This window comes from Babylonia areolata, chromosome 11 (assembly GCF_041734735.1).
Source record: "Babylonia areolata isolate BAREFJ2019XMU chromosome 11, ASM4173473v1, whole genome shotgun sequence".
Taxonomy (NCBI): Eukaryota; Metazoa; Mollusca; class Gastropoda; order Neogastropoda; family Buccinidae; genus Babylonia; species Babylonia areolata.
The window spans coordinates 29,258,379-29,275,145 of record NC_134886.1 but is presented as its reverse complement, the minus strand read 5'-3'; the positions used below and the strand labels follow the sequence as shown (position 1 = coordinate 29,275,145).

Here is a 16,767-nt window from a genome sequence, read left to right as displayed (position 1 = left end):
TGTCACTGAGCTGGTCCAAAATCGAATTAATCTCATTTTCACTAACACACACACACACACACACACACACACACACACACACACACACACACACACACACACACACACACACACACACACACACACACACACACACACACACAGTATTCTTTTTTTTCTTTTTTCTTTCTTTCTTTCTTTCTTCTTCTTTTTTTTTTTTTCGAGAAACTGTGTTCTCTTGAAATTCAGTTTACCAGTTCTGTTTCAGTTGGTACACAGTGTTTATTACATTTGATTAACGAAATTATGATTTCATTGGGCAATCGCAGTTGAGTAATATATTTTCCTCTTTTCAAATTCCTTCTTTATAGCGCTTCTGATACATTCATTTTGTACTTTATTGTAGTGATTCCGTCCATATCTTCCCAACACACACACACACACACACACACACACACACACACACACACACACACACACACATGCGTGAGTTATAAAAAAAAAACCCAAACAAATAAACAAAACAAAAACAAACAAACAAACAAACAAACAAAAAAAACAACCCTCAGTGAAATCGAAGAACTCAGACTGCAGAGCATATATACTTGTACTTGGTTTACCAGTTCATGTTTCAATTGTGAAAATAAAACAACGCATACACAGAAACACGGACACAGACAGACAGACAGACACACACACACACACACACACACACACACACACACACACATGTACGGAGGACAATCGACACGGGGGAGTATCGACACGGCCCGTGATGAGAAGTTTTGTCACTGTTTATCGTTTCTGATTTCTCTGAAGGAAAAAAACCCAATAAACTTTAGAAGAAAAAAAAGTTACTCTGATACGAGAATTAAGAGGCACATGATTGGAACTACAATAGCCTTCAGTCGACCACAGCCTTTTTCATCTATCTCATCTTTCTCTGTCTATTTTAGCATTCTCCCTCTCTCGCACTCTCCCCTCTCTATTACCCCCCACAACCCCCTCCCACTTTCTTTTCCGTGAGCGAAGGGACAGCATGCAGAACCACAAAGAAAGACAACTGCTGTGAGGGAATGGTCAATATCTTATCGAAAGGGGTCATTCACAAAACTAGATCAACCGAGGAGGTAAGAATGTTGCTGAGAATTTTCATTTTCGTCTAAATCAGCACTATCTCCAAGATTAACAAACAGCCCCTTTGTAGTCATAGTCATGAAATATGATCATAGAAAAACGTTTTTCTTTTTTGTTTTCCATTAACTTTCAGTTTCACTTTTGGATTAAAGTGAACGATTAGATTGTGATCGTCGGTACTTGATCTACTGCGCACAAACTCAAGTGTTGGAAGCATGCATGCCATCCAAATCCATATGTCGGTATTTTGTCCATCTACAGTTTCTGTCTCTCCCCCATTACGCAGTACTGTCACTCTTACTCAATTCTCTCTCTCTCTCTCTCTCTCTCTCTGTCTCTCTCTCGCTCTCTCCTATAAAAATCGAGTTTGGCATACTCCCGCACGCACTGCTGGAACAATCTACCCAAACACCTCATAGAACCTATTTCCACCACAACATTCAAAGAGAAACTTGGACAGTACATGCGTGCTGAAAGCCAGACCTAAAATCTGGTTTAATATTGTTACTGACAATCCTCACAAACGATTTAGAAATGCATCAATCAGTTGATAATGTATCATGCCATAGAATATTGTTTTCGAGGATCTGAATGCTTTCTCCTTACAGTGGACTTAAACTAATGAAAACAAACTCTCGCCTGGTCATGTCAATGATTCAAAATACTCACATGTATTTCAAATAGTGAACCATCCTCACCCAAATCATACTTTTTTTCTTACTGATTTCGCACAGACATATCTTTACATCTCTCTCTCTCTCTCTCTCTCTCTCTCTCTCCCTCTCTCTCCCTCTCTCTCTGTCTGTCTGTCTCTGTCTCTCTCTCTTCCTCCCCCCACATAATTTGTCCATCTGTCCATATCCCTATAACCTGTCTACTTATTTGCTCTTTTATGTCTCTTACCTCAGTGTTTTGAATTTTATCATTACTTTTTTGTGTTAATTTCACTCAAATCATTCATGTGTAGCAATCATGCAAGGGTTTTGTTGTTGTTTTTGTTGTTTTTCCCTTGGTGTGTGTGTGTGTGTGTGACTCACTTCCGTTTCGTAAAGACGTGAGTGATGTTGTGTCTCTCAGTTTGATGCTGCGTTATCCTTGTACATTGTACATGAATTGAGTATAACAACATTTATATGTGTATATGTTTGTGTGTCTCGTAGAACAATGGCAGATATGTAAGTCGGCCAAAGTGCTGATATCTTCACTGTTTGAAAAAAAGGTTCATTCACTCTCTCTCTCTCTCTCTCTCTCTCTCTCTCTGTCCCTCTCTCTCTGGAGACATGCATATTCAGGGTGGGGACTGGATGTAAAAAAAGCACACCAGTGCTTATCTATTATCCTCGAAATAAAGAATTTTGTCTTGTCTTGTCTCGGCTCTCTCTCTCTCTCTCTCTTTCTCAGTCTCTTTTCTCCCCATCCAGTTTTATACTTGCACACATACACACTGAGAGACATATACATGTCTTGATGACGCTAAGCTGAAAAATGAATGGAATGATACTAACAGTGGAAAACTAGGCTGCCACTCAAGCCTGCTAGACATGTGCGCAATGAGATTACAAGAAGCCGGTGAGGACCGAGACAGAGAGAGAAAAGTGGCATGTGTGGGACTTGTCTGTGTCGACATTGTGAAGGTTATCAACAGTTTCCCAGAGGAGGATACAGACCAAAGGTAAGTTGAAAAATAGAGATTTTAACAATTGTGCCATGTTGTTGTTATTGCCATGTTACAAAGTTTGAAGTGATATGCTATAACCCTGCCATGATGTATCATGTTCATATTGTTCTTTGCCTCATGGTTATTGAGCATGATAATGATCTAAGAAATTATATTGAAAAAAAAAAGTAAATTTAAACGTATATATTAAATCTCACTTCTTTTTGTAAAGTTACACTGAATTCGTATTGATCATACTTCTATAGCATTTAATAGATTGTGGAAACACAAACATACCCAGCATGCATCTCCTCCCAACTACAGACTACATCTTCTTGGAAATGAATATGACTGTATTAATGACGGTAGTAAAAACACACAAAAGCCCACTTGCGGTTCTAAATGAATGATAATAGCAGTTGAGCCCACAACTTGGTCATTCATCTGATGTGTAGAAATCTTGAGATATGCATGTTTGGTATTAACTGATTCTTCAGTCATAGACTGAGCAACATGCTAGATGTTCCTGGCATCAGAGGTCTTTTCCCACCCCTCTTGCGGCCAATCAGTGGCAGCCTCTGTATGTGTGAGCACACACGTGCGCGCATGTGTGTATGTATCTGTGTGTATGTGTGAGTGAGTGAGTGTGTGTGTCTGTGTGTGTGTGTGTCTGTGTACGTGTGTGCGTGCTTGATGTGTAAGTGTGCACATGTGTCAGGTGAGCTTTGTGCACGTGTGTGTGTGTGTGTGTGTGTGTGTAGAGGATAAGGTATGTGTGTGTATGTATGTCTGTACTGTGGGAGCAACGGAATATTGGAACGTGCTGGTGTGCATATATATATTTGTATATGTATGTGTGTGTGTGTGAGGGGATATGGGCGTATGTGTGTGTGATTGTATAAGTAAGTGTGTGTGTGTGTGTGTGTGCGTGCGTGTGTGTGTGTTTGTACGTGTATTTATGTGTGTGTGCATGTGCGTGCGTGAGTGTGTGTGTGCATGTGTGTGCGCGCGCACATGCGCGCGTGCGCGCATGTGTGTGTGTGTGTGTGTGTGTGTGTGTGTGTGCATGCTGTGGAAGCTGCAATACGTAGCCAAGGAACGAGTGTGTGGAGGAGGTGGAGAGGAGTGCAGTGTAATTTGGGAGATGGTGTGTGTGTGTGTGTGAGTGTGTGTGTGTGTGGGGGGGGGGGGGGGGGGGGGGGGGGTGCTTGTGTACATTTATGTGTATTTGTGCTTTCATATCTGTGAAACTGCATGCTTGTTGCATATCTGTTCTTCATGTGTGTGTGTGTGTGTGTGTGTGTGTATGTGTGTGTGTGTGTGTGTTTCCGCATGTTTTGCATTTATTTGCTTGTCTGTCATCATTATTGTCTTTTTATTTTATTTTTATTGATTACTATTGTTATTATCATCATCATCATCATCATTATTATTATTATTATTATCTTTTTCTTCTTTTTTTTTCTCTCTCAAGGGCCTGACTAAGCGCATTGGGTTACACTGCTGGGCAGGCATCTGCTTGGCAGATGTGGTGTAGCATATATGGATTTGTACAAATGCAGTGACGCCTCCTTGAGCTACTGACACTGATACTCAGTCAAATATACTCCTGTGTAGAGCTTCCTTCTTACACATTGCCATTGTTGTTTCTTTAACACCTTTTTAGCATAATTTTGCCTTTTTGTTTACAGAGTATACAGTGCATTGTTGATCTACAGAATATTTCAACTTGAATATGTATGTATGATGATATAAATGATATTTTTCACCATGATGGAACCAGCACATAAGCACATTTTATGCTGTATTTGAAACAAGTTAGGTTTCAAAAGCATTCAGATGTAAAACTTAATATAAAACAGTAAATTTACAGTTGGTGATAATTATGGTTGGTGAAAATTTAATCCTGTTCTGAAGGTGTCAGGATTGCATATGGCAGAAGGGAGGCAATGCAGCCAACACAGCCACTGTATTGTCTTACCTTGGAGCTGCCAGTGAATTTCTTGGGACATTAGCCAAAGGGCCTTACCTTCAGTAAGTTTTGTGTGTGTGTGTGTGTGTGTGTGTGTGTGTGTGTGTGTGTGTGTGTGTGTGTACATGTGCTTGTCTGTGAGTTTATGTGTATATATGTGTGGGTGTTGCTTGCATGTGCATATACGTATTTCTGTGGTGTGTGTGTGTGTGTGTGTGTGTGTGTGTGTGTGTGACAGAGAGAGAAAGAGTGTACAATTATTATACCAGTTTTGATAAAGAAGACTGATTGGTGTTTGTAATACCAGCAGTGTGTGTGTGTGTGTGTGTGTGTGTGTGTGCACATGTGTGTGTGTGCATGTGTGTGTATGTGCGTGCACATATGTGTGTATGTTTGAATACATGACTATACATAAAGGAAAATAGAATGAAGCTGTAATAAGTTCTGTAATATTTCATTTAACAAGATCATAGATAACTTCTATCATCAATAAAAAAATTTAAAAAAGACAAATAAACAAACACAATTTTTTTTTACCCCATCCTGACCCCACCACACACTTTTCCTCCACCATGCCCCCATCCCCCCTCCACCTCTCCTTCACCCCCCCCCCTCCCCACCTCCCCCCAAAAAAGCAACAACAAAACAGGAAGATGAAGTACAGAGTACAAATCATGGGCAGGTTCCTGCAGACAGACTTTGAGCAGTCCAGGGTGGTGTGTCAGCGATGTCCAGTGCTGGCAGACTGCCAGTTACCAATCTCTGTCGTCATCGTCAGTTCCTCCACTGGCTCCCGGACCATCCTGCATACCAACAAGTCAGTCGATCAGTGCGTCTGTCATGTCTGTACATTTATTGATATGTCATTTTATTTGTGTAAACTGACATTATGATAATTAGTAAGAAACCTGGGTAAATCAAGAACGTATATGTATTCATGACATAAATATATGTTGACATTAACGAACGGGTAGCGTTATCTCATTCAGCCCTGCACCCGCCCCAATGCCCTGGCGTAAAAATTTGTTTCATTTAAATGGTGCACACATTCCTACATATGCATATGTTTCAGTTCTGTTTCAATTTCTCTAGGAAGCGTCACTGTGTATGGATAAATCAGTATTTGCTACACCACATCTGTCAGAGTGTACCTATCAGACTGGATTTTTTTTTTTTTTACAGAGTATTGCCAGAGGAAAATTTTTGGTGCAATGGGTTTTTTCAGTGCGCCAAGTGCGTGCTGCACACGGTACCTCAGTGTATCGTCTTATCTGAATCACTAGGTGCTGTTTGATTTTCCAGTCAAACTTGCGATAAAAGGCAAGAGTGGTCCCAGGCCCTAACGCACACTGTATTGGCATCCTGCCACCCTGCTCCTGAAACCGAAATAAAACATAATTATTTATAAACCACAGGTAAGGGGAACTAGCTCTTAGAGTAATTCCTGATGTGTCCCCACATGTAAATTTGGTTGAAAAACAGTCGATTTCAGAATATTTTCTTGATTATTCTGCATCAGGCTCTGTCAGTTCTAGATAGAATCACATCTTCTTGGAAATTACTCTTTTCTATCGGTCTTGTTGTTTCTGTTTTTTGGGTTTTTTTTTTTTCTTTTCTCTCTATCGTCTCTTCCCTTCTTAGTGTCTGTCTTACTGGTTCTTTTTCTTTTTTCTTTAGAAATCTTGGTTTCTTGGTTTTGTTGTCTTTTTTGTTGAGTTCAGAACTGGCTGCTTTATTGTGTTGTTGTTGTCATTATTATTATTATCCTTATTATTTATTATTATTAGCACCAAAGAATGCAAATCATGAGCTGGCAGTTGTTGAAGTAGTTTATGTCTGTGTGTATCTATCTATCTATCTCTGTCTATGTCTCTGTCTCTCTCTATATATATGTATATATATATATATATTTATATATATATATATATATATTATATATATATATGTATGTGTGTGTGTGTGTTGTTTTATCGAAGCATGAAGGACATTCACGCACAAGCAGATTAAAATGTGCAACAGAAAAGAAGGAAAAAGGAAAGAAAAACAACAACAAAAACAAACAAACAAAAACCACCTGTGCCCCCAAACTGAGTTTCCTGCATGGAAATTTGATTGACTTATCAAACTACTGTCATGCAAAACCTTTATTGGGTTTCTTTTTGTGTCTTTTCAATGTCTCTTGTTTTGTTCCCATTTTACTATCACTTCTGTCGGTGTCACTAGCTGTTTCTGTTCTTTCAACGTCCCTTCAGCCTTCAGTGGTTTTCTCCTCACTCCCATTTCAAAGACGCCGCTAGAAGAGACAAGGAGATTTCATTGCATCAATGTTTGAAGGCACTGGAAATTGTTGTGGTGTTCATTCACTCTTCCTTGCACATTACTGCATGTTATCAAAGACGGAAATACACTCAGTAAAAGCAACGTACTCACAAAGCAACAAACAGGCCTGAAGTAACGATAAAAGTGATTGGGGATGGAGGGAGGGATGGACTTCAGATAATGATTTACTTAATTATTTGCACACGCACACTCACACGCACGCACGCACGCACACACGCACGCACTTCCTCTTCTCACTTTCATTTATCAGTTGTGTGTGAGCTCCTTTTGCACACCCATGGCTTTGCCTTCTTCATTCATGTAACTTGTCTTTTTCCTGCTCCACAGAAATCTCCGTGAACTGTCACTGGAAGATTTTCAGAAACTTCCGCTGTCTTCGGGGCAGTACTCGTGGATTCACTTTGAGGTCAGAGGCCAACTTACCTGTGGAATTGGGCTTGAGCTTTCATTGTGTTCTTCCCCCAGTCTTTGATCGTACCTCTAACTTTGTTCTACCTTGTCCATATTTGTTAACTTCTGTTCACTGGCGCCAGAAAAAGTATGGTATGGGAATATTCAGGTTCAGGTTTAATGTCTTTTTGGCATTTGGCTTGAGAACTTTTTGAACACTTATATCTTGTTAAGGTCCACAGCACAGATGATTTGGTTTTAGATACCTAATTCATGTACAAGTGATTTTTTTTTAAATAGAAATTATTATTATTGTAAAACAAAATACAATTAAAACAAGAAATATAAAAGAAAGATACAATGTATTTACATAAAAGGAGGATAAGAAATAAGAAAGTTGAAATAATATGCTACAAATAGCTGAAATGGACACAAATGTCTGATGGTTGAAAAAAAATTCTCCATACTTCTGACGAACAGTTAATTAGTCAGTTAATTGGTTGGTTTGTATGGGGCTGGCTGACTGGCTTGCTGGCTGGTTGTGTGATCCATTGATTGATGGGCTCATTAGCTGTCAGCCTTGGAGTTGATGAAAAAAATCAGTAGATGGGAGGCCAGAATAGTAATGGGTTGGTTGCATAGTTGGTTAGTTTTGTTTGTTTGGTGTTTAACTGTTTGGCTTTGTTCATCCATCATGTTGTTGTTTTTAGTTTTGGGATTGATCGGTCATTTGTACAGATTTTCGATAAGTTGACTTCTAACTTTTATCCATCCATTCATTCAGTGTTTCCCTTGTTCTTGCTGATTGGGTTCTTTATTTTGGGTGGATGGGAGGGGTTTAATTGATTATAGTGTTGCTAGTTTGACTTGGTTGCTTTTTCAGTAACTTAGCTGCTTATTCATTTGCTGCTTGGACTCAGTTTATTATACAGTTGCTTGTTTGACTTGGTTGCTCATACAGTTCTTACTTTGACCTTGTTGCTTATACAGTTGCTAATGTGGCCTGGTTGCTTATACAGTAGCTAATGTGGCCTGGTCGCTTATACAGTTGCTTATGTGGCCTGGTTGCTTATACAGTAGCTAAACTGACTTGATTGCTTTTATGGTTGCTAGTTTGTCTCGGTTGCTTATACAGTTGCTAGTTTGACTCAATTGCTTACACAGGTGCTAGTTAGATTTGATTGCTTATACAGTTGCTAGTTTGACGCAGTTGCTTATATGTTGCTTGTTTGACTCAATTGCTTATACAGTTGCTAGTTTGACTCAATTGCTTATACAGTTGCTAGTTTGACGCAGTTGCTTACACAGTTCCTAGTTTGATGCAGTTGCGTATACAGTTGCTAGATTGACTCAGTTGCTTATACAGTTTCTAGTTTGACGCAGTTGCTTATACAGTTGACTACTTTGACGCGGTTGCTTATGCAGTTGACTACTGTTACTCAGTTGCTTATACAGTTTCTAGTTTGACTCAATTGCTTATACAGTTGCTAGTTTGACTCAGTTGCTTATACAGTTTCTAGTTTGACTCAATTGCTTATACAGTTGCTAGTTTGACTCAGTTGCTTATACAGTTTCTAGTTTGACGCAGTTGCTTATACAGTTGACTACTTTGACTCATTTGCTTATGCAGTTGCTAATTTGCCGCAGCTGCTGATACAGTTGCTCATTTGACTCAGTTGCTTATACAGTTACTAGTTAGATTTGATTGCTTACACATTTGCAAGTTTGACTCAGTTGCTTAAAAATGCAGTTTGCTAGTTTGACTTAAATGTTGAATCAGGGTGTGTGTGACTGACAGGGTCGACCCAACCCGGAGGAGATGAGGAAGATGATGGTGCACGTGGAGGAGCACAACGCGTCCTGTGAGGAGTCCAGCAGTGTCATCGCCTCCCTGGAGCTGGAGAAACCCGCCACTGCTCAGCAGCTCAGTAAGTGAACAGTGCAGCCATTCATTGCTCAAGGCCATGCAGCTTAGGTAATAAGCTGAGTAATTTGAATAAGAGTAGAAAGCTAGGGCTGTACCGGTCGGGTGTATTCCCGGGGACGGCTACAGTAGCCGGATTGGCTTAGCTGGAGATGCGAACACACTGGTGGATTGTGCTTCATCTCCCCTAACAGCTGACAGCACATCTCTCAGCAGCCCAGTTGAATTGCACCCAACAGCAGAACTCCCATAAAACAACAATTTTCATCAACATACTGATGTTGGCCGTCAAGTGGATGAAGTGAACAGTGTGATCTGTGCGCAAGCCATAAAGCTTAGGTAATGAGCTTAGTAACTTGATAAGAGAACAGTGTGATCAGTATTTAAGCAATACATTTTAGGTAATGAGCTGAGTAAGTCATTAAATGAACAGTGCGACAAGTGCTCATAGCATGTAGTTTAGGTGATGAGCTGAGTAACTCAATAAGTAAACAGTATGACAGTGCTTAACCCATGATGGAGTCTCCCATCAGATCGGCGGATGAGTAGGCAGGCAGGCTTATCTGTCGGTGTGTGTCCTCATATGGGAGAAGAGGTCGATTCTGGATGCGCAGCACTTCCCACAGGTGTTGCAAGGGAAAACGTCTCCAGAAGTTGAGCCCTGCTTCCTTCGCTCACGCTTCTCCTTAATGGCCAGAGTTCTCTTGTTTTCAAACGTCTTTATGCCACTAGAGCACAGCATCCTCCAGCGACAGCGGTCAAGGGCATCAGTTTCTCAGGGAGCAATGTCTATGTCACAGGCTTTGAGGTTTGTCTTCAAGGTGTCCTTGAAGCGCTTGCAGGGTCTTCCAAGTTCGCAGTGGCCTTCCTTCAGCTGGCCATACAAGAGCATCTTCCGGATCCTGCTGTCTTTCATGTGGACAATGTGTCCTGTCCAGCATAGCTGGCACTGGATCAGCAGGCTTTCGATGCTGGGCAGGCTGCTCCTCTCTAGGACCTGGAGGTTGGAGACCCTGTCTTGCCACTTTATGCCGAGGACCTTTCGTAGGCATCTCTGGTGAAACTGCTCAAGTTGTTGAATGTGATGGCGATACGTCGTCCATGTTTCACAGCAGTACAACAAGGTGGTCAGCACAACAGCTCTGTAGGTTTTGATTTTGGTGCTGAGCCTGATGCCTTTGTTGTTCCACAGCCTGTTGTTGAGTCTGCCAAAGGCTGCATAGGGTGCTGCCCAGGTAGCAAAACTTGTCGACTGACTTGATCTCTGTGTCATCGATCTTGATTGCAGGTGGGGGGGAGGCCCTGGCGTTGTGTGAGCTAGCTGGTTGGTACATGGACTTGGTCTTGCTGAGACTGATGGTGAGTCCAAAGCACCTGCAGGAGGTTGAGAACCTGTCCATAATGAACTGCATGTCCTCATGGGTGTTTGCAGCAAGCGCGCAGTCATCAGCGAAGAGGAACTCTCTCAACAGAGCCTCAAATACCCTGGACCTGGCATGGAGTCGCCGCAAGTTGAAAAGTTTGCCATCTGTGCGAAACTGAATGTAGATGCCCCTGTCACAGTCTTGGAAGGTGTCAATCAGCATGGCAGAGAAGAGAATGGAGAACAGTGTGGGTTCCAGGACGCAGCCCTGCTTCACTCCATTTACCACAGGGAACAGATCTGACATGTCAGTATTTTCCTGTACTCTTGCATGCATGCCATCGTGGAATGACGCAATCAGCTGGATTAGGCTCTCTGGGCAGCTGAACTTTAGGAGGATCTTCCACAGACCACGGCGGTTCACTGTGTTGAAGGCCTTAGTCAGGTCTACAAAGACCATGTGGAGTTCCTTGTTGTGCTCACAGCACTTCTCTTGCATCTGGCGTACGGCAAACACCATGTCACATGTTCCCCTACCTGAGCAGAAGTCGCACTGTGCTTCAGGGATGACTGTGTTGGAGACATGGTCAACCAGTCTGTTCAGTATGATGCGGGCGAAGATCTTGCTGGCGATGCAGTTAACCCATGCAGTTTAGGTAATTAGCTGAATAACTCACTAAGTGAGTAGTCTGTCCAGTGCTTAAGCCTTGCAAGAGTAAATGAGAAATCAAACTTGGGAAATGATAATGAGTTTCACAGAAACAAGTTTGGAAAAATCAACTACTTCTTAGTGACCTCAGTTTCAATTCCCACCCACTTGCATGGCTCTAGTGAGTTGCTGAGCTTCTGTCTAGGTCTGTAGATTAGTGGAGACTTTTAAGTTTGTTTTTCTTTGTTTTTTTGTTGTTGTTTTTTTTGTTGTTTTTTTTGGTCTTAATGTGTTATTGTGATATGGTCATCTTTATATAGTCAGCAACTGAACAGATATTTGAATGAGAGCATGTGTGCATCTGCTGTTTACCTGTGTGTTTATATGTGTATCTATCTGTGTCTACATCTGTGAATTAGTTGTTTTTTTATTTTGAAATTGACTGTGCACTGGCATACTGGTGCTGAAGTGTGTTCACAACAGCTGCTGCTTCATATGTGGCTGCTATCAGTCTGAGATGTTATCATGTGTATGAAACAAATCAGTTGATGTGTGTGACTGTAAGGAAACTGACTGCATATAAACCGCAGAAAACAAACAGGAGTTTCTGTCAGTGTGTGTGTATGTATGTGTGTGTGTACATGAATGTCTGTATGTCTTCTTTCCGTCAGTGTGTGTGTATGTATGTGTGTGTGTGTGTACATGAATGTCTGTATGTCTTCTTTCTGTCAGTGTGTGTGTATGTATGTGTGTGTGTGTATGTGAATGTCTGTATGTCTTCTTTCTGTCAGTGTGTGTGTATGTATGTGTGTGTGTATGTGAATGTCTGTAAGTCTTCTTTCTGCCAGTGTGTATGTATGTATGTATGTATGTGTGTGTGTGTATGTGAATGTCTGTATGTCTTCTTTCTTTAATTTAATGTCTGTTCACTTTGAGTGAGCCTGTATGTGTATGTGGACATGCATGTGGTATGATAACAGACAAATGTGAGTGCATACTTTTAGTAATGAACAAGTATTCTTGTCTGTCTACATCTCATTGTTCAATGAACTCATGGCTTTTCACATGCGGTGTTGTCTTTATGCATTATCTGTGATGTACAACAGCATTCCCCTGCTGAAACTGGAATGGGTTTTTTTAGTTCAGCTAAAGTACAAAAGTACATAAAAAGTGTTGTTTTTGTTTTTTTGTTTTTAGAAATGCAAAAATCCTTTGACATAAAAATATTAATTGGAAAATTTATCATCATTGTTGATGGAAAGAACAGCGGCAGTTGTAATCTTTCCAAGAATTCATCAGGCTTTGATTCAGACTCCAGACAACCAGTGTGTGTGTGTGTGTGTGAGTAGAGGAAAAGAGAGCTCTGGAATTGCCATTAAAAGCATGTATTGTTGACAGTGAACTGATGAATCACAAAGGTTTGTATTTGTACTTCTTTTTATCACAACAGATTTCTCTGTGTGAAATTCAGGCTACTCTCCTCATATATTTTTTTCCTGCGTGCAGTTTTATTTGTTTTTCCTATCGAAGTGGATTTTTCTACAGAATTTTGCTAGGAACAGCCCTTTTGTTGCCATGGGTTCTTTTACGTGTGCTAAGTGCATGCTGCACATGGGACCTCGGTTTATCGTCTCGTCCGAATGACTAGCGTCCAGACCACCACTGAAGGTCTAGTGGAGGGGGAGAAAATAGCAGCTGAGCAGTGATTAAACCCACACGCTCAGATTCTCTCCCTTCCTAAGTGGACACGTTACCTCTAGGCCATCACTCCACTTGAGATGACAGGTGAACTGATGAATCACAAAGACGTGGTGTATTGTTGACAACAGGTGAATTTATGAATCACAAAGACGTGGTGTATTGTTGACAACAGGTGAACTGATGAATCACAAAGACGTGGTGTATTGATGACAACAGGTGAACTGATGATTCACAGACAGTGTATTGTTGACAACAGGTGAACTGATGATTCACAGACATAGTGTATTGTTGACAACAGGTGAACTGATGAATCACAAAGACGTGGTGTGTTGTTGACAACAGGTGAACTGATGAATCACAAAGACGTGGTGTATTGTTGACAACAGGTGAACTGGTGAATCACAAAGACGTGGTGTATTGTTGACAACAGGTGAACTGATGATTCACAGACAGTGTATTTTTGACAACAGGTGAACTGATGATTCACAGACAGTGTATTTTTGACAACATGTGAACTGATTATTCACAGACATAGTGTATTGTTGACAACAGGTGAACTGATGAATCACAAAGACGTGGTGTATTGTTGACAACAGGTGAACTGATGATTCACGGACAGTGTATTGTTGACAACAGGTGAACTGATGAATCACAAAGACGTGTATTGTTGACAACAGGTGAACTGATGATTCACAGACATAGTGTATTGTTGACAACAGGTGAACTGATGATTCACAGACAGTGTATTGTTGACAACAAGTGAACTGATTATTCACAGACAGTGTATTGTTGACAACAAGTGAACTGATTATTCACAGGCATAGTGTATTGTTGACAACAGGTGAACTGATTATTCACAGACAGTGTATTGTTGACAACAAGTGAACTGATTATTCACAGACATAGTGTATTGTTGACAACAAGTGAACTGATTATTCACAGACATAGTGTATTGTTGACAATAGGTGAACTGATGACTCACAAAGATGTGTGTTGTTGACAACAGGTGAACTAGTGAATCACAAAGACGTGGTGTATTGTTGACAACAGCTGAACTAGTGAATCACAAAGACATGGTGTATTGTTGACAACAGGTGAACTGATGATTCATGCAGACATTGTCTTCGTCAGCAAAGATGTTGCCACCCACCTGGGTTTCACTGACCCTGTCTCAGCTGTGGAGAGCTTGGTCAGCCGTTGTAAACCTGGGTAAGTTTATCTCATCAATCGTGGTTTTTTTCCCCCCTCTTCATACATTTGTGAACTGCGCATCTCCATTTCTAACCACAAGATTTCCTTTTTGCAGTCAGCAGTACAAAACAACATGGACTGGTTTGAAGTTTTGACTTTTAATCTGAGGGTCCCGAAAGCGGAGTATGGCTGCCTACATGGCAGGGTAAAAATGGTCATACATGTAAAAGCCCACTCGTGTACATACGAGTGAAAGTGGGAGTTGCATCCCACGAACGCAGAAGAATAAGAAGAAGAAGTTTTGACAGGCTTGACAGTTAAACTTGATGGGCAGAGTGGTGGACTTTTGTCTCAGGGTCTGTGAGGTGTGTGGTTCAAATCACAGCTGTGCCTTGTGGGGTTGTCTTTCATTCTACGTTCATGGGCTGCAGCTCCTACATTCATTCATTCTAGTGCCTGAGCCCCCTCCGTGTGTCTGCGTACGCAGAAGATCAACTACGCACATTAAAGATCCTGAAGTCCATGTCAGCATTTGGTGGCAAGAACTTACTCAGCAAAAACATACTCAGCATGCACATCCCTGAAAACGGGTTATGGCTGCCAACTTGGCGAGGTAAAAAAACAAAACGGTCATACACGTAAAATGTTTAATGTCTGTATGATTGTCTATGTGTATATGCCTGAAATCTGATTGAATGACACAGGTAACAAATGATGAGCGCCCAGTGGCAGCCGTCAGTTGACTCTGCCCAGGAAGGCAGCCTCTTGTGCAAATGACCCCAAGTTTGTAAAGCACTTAGAGCTTGCTCTCTGACTGAGGATAGGTGCTTTTTAAGTATCCATATCATTCATTCAGTCAGTCTTCCATGAGTGGGATTTAACATGTATGACCATTTTTAACCCTCCCATATAGAACAGAATATGTCTTTATTACCAAGTGTACCGGGGTCACAAGGAATATTGGGGGGAATAGTACATAACAAGGTACGAACATAAATCGAAAATCATACACATAGGCGGCATACTGCAGTATATGGAATGTGCATGCTGGGTATATTCATGTTTCCATAGTCCACTGAACACTAGCATGAATTCTTCTTCTCCCTCAGCTCTGTGGAGAGTTCCTGGGGCCTAGAGGTAACGCTTCCACCTAGGAAGCGAGAGAATCTGAGCTCACTGGTTCAAATCTTATAGCCGCCAGTATATTCTCCCCCTCCATTAGACCTTTAGTGGTGGTTTGGACACTTGTCGTTCAGTTGAGACGATAAATTGAGGTCCCATGTGCAGCATGCACTTAATGCACGTAAAAGAACCCACAACAGCAAAAGGGTTGTCCCTGGCAAAATTCTATAGAAAAATCCACTTTGATAGGAAAACAAATAAAATTGCAGGCAGAAAAAAGTACCCCCAAAATAAGTGGTGCTCTCAGTGTAGTGATGCGCACCCCGGGGAGAGCAGCCTGAATTTCACACAGAGAAATCTGTTGTGAGAAAAAAGGGTAATACGATACAGAAGAACAGTTCACAAGATTCCTACAGGTCTGTCGGTTGTGTGTCAAAAGCCTGGGCTCATTACGCTATGCGTCTTGGGCAAGCCAGATCTGGCAGAGTCCATCTTCACCGGGTCAGTGGTCTTGTCCGGTTTACTCACCACGTGTAGCAGATAGTACTGGGTTAAAATGATTACCAGAAGCTGAGGAGAACCCTGGCCTGACCTGGCATCATTTACGAGATCTTTAACATGCATATTGATTTGTAGCATGTGTATGCACCCAAAGGAATTAATTGAGGCTTCAGCAGGTTTTCATGTATGTTGACAGAGTAATTCTGTCTTTATGTGTTTGTTTCATTATCTATGTACTTATTTTCAGCGGAGCAGTTTAACAGAATAATCCTGTCATTTATGTATTTGTTTCATTATCTATATAATATACATATTCATTTTCAGCGGAGCAGTCATCTGCCCTTGGGGAGAACGAGGGGCAGCAGGCAAGAGAAGTGGTGCAGACACAGTGACTTCCCCTGCCTTTCCACCGGAAGTGGTGGTCGACACACTAGGAGCGGGTGACACATTTAACGCAGCCACCATTTTTGCTTTGAATGCTGGGAAAAATTTAAGGGAAGCGGTGACGTTTGGCTGTCGAGTGGCAGGGGCCAAGTGTGGCATGGTGGGTAATCGGGGTTTACAGGAAATGAGGTTTTAATGTTGTGGTATGTGTTGTTAAGCCGCTGTTGTCGGAGTTTAGGGAATTCTATCAGGAAATCTGGTCTCCAGTGCTATTTTGCTTTACTAGTCTGTACTGAATGTACTGTGCAGCACTTCACTGCATTGTATTGTGCTGCACAGCGATACACTGTTGTACTTCACAGCAATTTACTGTGTTGTATTTTGCTGTACTGTACTATACTGTACTTTACTGTACCGTGTTCCACTGAGCTGTACTGTACTGTGCTCTTCTGTACTA

The 16,767-nt window shown here is 41.4% G+C and overlaps 1 protein-coding gene across 1 annotated transcript in view; it reads left to right on the top strand.

Moving 5' to 3' along the window:
- Positions 1-1,025: 1,025 nt before the first annotated feature.
- Positions 1,026-16,767, top strand: part of LOC143287638 (ketohexokinase-like) — a 16,248-nt gene continuing 506 nt past the window's right edge. The window contains exons 1-8 of the mRNA XM_076595759.1: positions 1,026-1,109; positions 2,624-2,788; positions 4,691-4,807; positions 5,428-5,562; positions 7,413-7,491; positions 9,274-9,403; positions 14,207-14,321; positions 16,251-16,767. The exon at positions 16,251-16,767 is cut by the window's right edge and continues 506 nt beyond it. Coding sequence (XP_076451874.1) covers positions 2,658-2,788; positions 4,691-4,807; positions 5,428-5,562; positions 7,413-7,491; positions 9,274-9,403; positions 14,207-14,321; positions 16,251-16,506 — 963 coding nt within the window. The 5' untranslated portion in view covers positions 1,026-1,109; positions 2,624-2,657 and the 3' untranslated portion in view covers positions 16,507-16,767. The remainder of the gene's footprint in view (positions 1,110-2,623; positions 2,789-4,690; positions 4,808-5,427; positions 5,563-7,412; positions 7,492-9,273; positions 9,404-14,206; positions 14,322-16,250) is intronic.